This window comes from Buceros rhinoceros, unplaced genomic scaffold (genome assembly GCF_000710305.1).
Source record: "Buceros rhinoceros silvestris isolate BGI_N320 unplaced genomic scaffold, ASM71030v1 scaffold26927, whole genome shotgun sequence".
Taxonomy (NCBI): domain Eukaryota; kingdom Metazoa; phylum Chordata; class Aves; order Bucerotiformes; family Bucerotidae; genus Buceros; species Buceros rhinoceros.
In genome coordinates this window covers 16,489-21,153 of record NW_010420819.1, presented here as the reverse complement: position 1 = coordinate 21,153, position 4,665 = coordinate 16,489, and the positions used below count along the sequence as shown (strand labels likewise).

Here is a 4,665-nt window from a genome sequence, read left to right as displayed (position 1 = left end):
TGCCCCGTTTCCTGCACGGGAGACCAGCCGCAACAGGCGGTGTTTGGTTAGAGGGGAAACACGAGGCTTCAGCACGGCGAGAAGCCTCGCAGTCTGTGCTCGAAGCAGATCTCCTGCCACTGCTTTTGAGGCAATTCCATTCTTCAGCTGGTGCCTCTAGAAAAATGATGTTTGAAACTACGGAGAATAACATCACAGTTATGTATTTATTTGGAAGGACGAACTTGCAGTCTAAATAAACCCTCATTGCTCAGATGGCTGTTATTGATGAGTTTAATGGAAACCTTCCTTTTTTGGCTATTTTTTTAAACTTAAAATTCTTTGTCCAGTTCAGTATTTTGTGGCAATAGTGAAAAACTTTTACTGTATCACTGGACTCTGAAAGTCAGATGCACATTAAAAGGACACAGCGGAGGGGAGGCATTACCCAATATGGACTGAAAATGAAAACCCCTCTTAGGATGTTACGATCTCAGTGCAGCAACAGCTACAAAAATCTTGCCTTAAAAACGCTCAGACACCATTTTTTCCCAGCTTTAAATCCTCTGCTACCAGTCACCCTCACAAGGGCCAGTGTGAGCTGTTTTCACTCCCCCTGGCTTGTGATAAGCGTTTGTTCCGTAACCACAGCGGCCACTCGCGACAGCGCTGGGAGAACAGGAATCTCAAAGGGCACCAGGAATCTCAGCCACCGCCCTGCGGAGGTGCGTTCTTACCCCAGAGACACACGTGGCCTGTTCAAAGCCTCCCAGCGTGATTCCAGCCCCAGAAGCGCTATCTTCACGTTCACAGCTTCACATCCGTTGGACTGAGCCACCACCTCCTGGCACGTGGGCTCTTCCCGAGCAGCGCCAGCAGGAAGACCCCAAGCAGGAAGCACTCACTAGCTGGCAGCAGAGCAGTGCTGATCCTGACTGAGGCACCATCGCCCAGGGACGTGTCACGCCTGATCCCGCAGAGCTGCCAGGCATCCAGCCCTGAAGTCACCGGCTGCTACAGCTAATGGAAAATTCACTTACCCTGGTGGCTCAGCACAGCTTTTGCTGTGGAGATGGTGAGGGGGAGATAACCCATCCCTCCTTGATGGACACTCGTGCCCAGCAGAAGCACACGAGGGGTCTCTCCTGGGTCTTTCACAGTGCTGTGCCAGTGCGATGCACCCGAGCAAGGAACAGATAACTCTGGCTGGTCCAACCTTTTTCCCCTCTAGTTGAGGGGAGCAAATCTGTCCCCCAAAAGCTCCCCCAGAGCAGAGCCAGGGCACCCCTACCAGTCCACCCTGCCACCACCGAGCGCAGCACTTACATAGTGCCCTTCCGCAGGTGCGGGCTCCAGGGCCCCATTGGTGGACTCAGGGGGTTTGCCAGCAGCGATGCTCTTGTCCTGTGACTTCCCCTCCTCCTTCCCGCTGCCACCCTGGCCCGGCAGAGCCACCTCCCCAACACCCAGGGCTTCGGCTTTGTACTTCTTCACAAAATCTTCCATCAGCTTCAGCTCGTCCTCAGAGAGGCCACGGCACTGGGACGGATCCTGGTCGTACAGCGGGAGTTGTCTCATCAGCTGCCGCCGGCGATAGTATGCCCCATCCGTCCCCGCCACCGGCTGCATCTCCTTCGGGATCAGCTCCATGTACTGCATGGCCTGGGAGGGAGAGAGCACCCACAGTCACTCTGAGCGCTGCCTCTAGCAGGAAGCACGAGCTTGCTTGGCACGGCTGCTCTGCCAACAGATGCTCCACTCGCCTTATGGAGAGGTGGCAGGAAACAAGTCCCTTCCCTCTGTTCTAACCCATGCTTCAGAAATAAAAAGGTACTCAGATGAGCAGCAGCCAGGCTACTGTTAATCATTTCATCCTCAGAAAACAGGTTGAGTGGGTTTTTTGAGGATTGTTTTGTTTTTAAGAATCCAGACTCCCCAGGAAAGCAGAGTGCAAGAAGACTTGCTTGAGTAGTTTGCACCCAGATCCCAACACGCCCTCCCTCGCTGCCACCAGCACGCCACTGTTCCAGGTAATTTGACAGCAAGGCTGCTGAGACCAGGAACATCAAAACCTGAGGCCAGCAGCTTCCTGCTGCCCTGTGCCGGGCCAGGGAGAGCTCCGGGAGGCTGCACCAAGAGCATCCCACAGCCCTCACGGGCTGCACCTGGCATAGTTTACAGTTAAAGATCCCCTTTTATCAATTAAAATATAATCTTAATACAAGAAAAAGCAGACAGCAGCTGAGTCTGTACATAACACTGACAGCCACCAAGCCCACTCGACTGCTGACTCCGCAGTACAGGGAGGGTCACTGGTGCCCTGCACTGATGGGAAGTAAATGACAAGAAACCACCCAAAATAGTGTCTCCTACTCGACTGGCCACTGTCCCAAGAGCTGAGTAAGCAGTGACCCTGTGAGATCTGGTGCTGGACTGGTGTTTGCGGGACGGCGGGGTCTGCACAGTTAACTTCTCCTGGCCTGGCGCTCCGGGGAAGGGAGTTTCCCACTCCAGGCATTTTTCCTATTGTAGTGTGAAGAGCAAAGGGGCAGCCAGTTGGCTCCCGGCCATTTCCTTGTAAAGATCAGCATCCAGCTGCGCTAGATTTGCTTCTTACTTGGTCAGCATTCGAAAAATCAAATCTTAAAAGAAAGCAGAGAAGCAATTAACTGTGTACTGTAGATAGCCTGATGCAGCGTGGCCTTTTAAACACCGAAACGTTTGCACAACACCGAACAACTCATCACATCTGTCAAAACCCCAGCGTCAGGCTCCACCTCCACCTTCAGCCCGATTTCAGATTCCTGCCTGAAGATCTGCAACAGCAATAGATAAATGATTAACGGAGGCAGAGCTTCTGCCTCTTCTCTTGGAGTGTGTATTGACATTGCAGCGCATGACGATATTCGACATCACCACTCAGGGCATTGTGCCAGGAGTCTACCGGGGGAGAGTTGTTGCCCCAAGGGAAAAGGGGCTACTTGGGAATAGCTAGTTAGAGCCGCAGGATGCTGTGGAAGTGATCTGGTCACAGATGGCTTACAGCAGTGAGAAATCCTGAAAGAAATACAGGAACAAGAGACGAGAACTCCCGACAGCTCCTCCTCACACAGGCACTGCCCCACGCAGGGCACCAGCTGGGAGGAGCAGCAGCAGAGCCTCGATGCTGTGGGACCAGGACCATCAGGACAGTATCTGCCAGGCAGCCTGTGCTGGCTCGCCTCAGCCGATTAACGGACGCTTATACCAGAGCAACGAGCAGAGCACTGTGCCAGCCTGTGCATCGAGTGTCCCTTCCACCCCAGCGCCGGACTCCCCACTGCAGCACAGAACGTCTGGGCTGAGAATGAGAGAAAAGCAAAGTCTCGAGCCTTTCCTGAAGCCCAGCTGGGCTGCTTGGTAGTAGGTTCCAGTATCTGCCCAGACATGTGGTGGGAGTTTGCTTCCTGACCAAGGGAACGTTCAAGTTATAATTGTAGATGTCATAAAATGCGTCCGGAGAATAGATCAGGGAAAAATTCAACCTGACACCAAAAACTGACATGAAGGATAATAAAAATGTGTTTCTTCTACTGATACCATGTATTATGGTCAATAAATGAAAAAAAAAACCAACACAGGATAGTTTGGGTTGAAATGGACCTTAAAGCTCATCTGGTTCCAAATCCCCGCCACAGACAGAAGCACCTTCCCCTAGACCAGGTCACTCAAAGCCCTGCCCAACCTGGCCTTCACCGCTTCTGGGGATGGGACACCCACAGCGACTCTGGGGAGCCTGTGCCAGTGTCTCACCACCCGTATCTAATTTAAACCTCCCCTCCTCCAGGGTAAATCATTTACCATGTTGCCCTAGCACAGAATTTTGAGGAGCATTTTAGGTTTTCACTGTTAACTACTGACTTTGGAGATATCTTATGTTCTGATCACTTTTCCCAAGGACCCCAAGTATCTACTTTATAACTTCTCCAGTCACAGCTTAATGAAAACATACTCTGAACTTCCTCCTGTTATTGGACCATCCGCTTCAGGACAACAATATTAAAAACAATCCCAAGTTTCCAGCCTGCCTGCAGAAGGAAATCACTGGAGCGAGTCAGTTATGCACTAAAAGCTGCTTGGTCCCAGTCCTTCTGAACTATCCCGAGAGTGGCTGACATCCAGCGTTCCTCCTCCTCAAAGTCTGTCAAGTTCATCTTGAAGCCAAAATTTATCAAGGTTGTCTTCAAAGCTCCTGCACATTGTTTACTTGAACCAAGACATCTCCCACTCCCTTCAGGATCTATGAAGTGTTCCAAAGCTTTCTCGAAGCACATCCCCCGAGCCACCCTCCCGCCAGCACTGCAGGGACAGGGTTTGGTGCTCTGGGAGGTGCTGGGCTCCCCAGTGCCGCAGGGGGATGGCTTTGGGACCACCCCAAACGCAGGAGGGGATATGGTGGGGTTCAGCCCCATAGAAGAAAGCAGCCCAGGAGCTGCAGAGTTTGGGCACCCTGCGTGCTGAGCTGACCCTGCCCCACGATGCTGGCGGAGCAGCAAAACCCGGGTGTCTGATAACTCCCGGGCTGGGCTGTGTGCTTAATGAACGGGGCTGGGTGGGAAGAGGGCCAGCATTGTTCTCCCTGTCCCTCACCAGCTCCCGGATCCCCGTGGGACCGGCGGAAGGCAAACGCTGGGTAAACAAACATTC

General features: G+C 52.6%; 1 protein-coding gene across 1 annotated transcript in view; it reads right to left on the bottom strand.

Annotated features, from left to right (window-relative positions):
- Positions 1-4,665, bottom strand: part of LMCD1 (LIM and cysteine-rich domains 1) — a gene marked incomplete at its 3' end in the record, with an annotated part of 19,958 nt that overhangs the window by 4,231 nt on the left and 11,062 nt on the right. Inside the window, exon 4 of the mRNA XM_010139459.1 lies at positions 1,306-1,641. Within this exon, the coding sequence (XP_010137761.1) occupies positions 1,306-1,641 (336 nt within the window). The remainder of the gene's footprint in view (positions 1-1,305; positions 1,642-4,665) is intronic.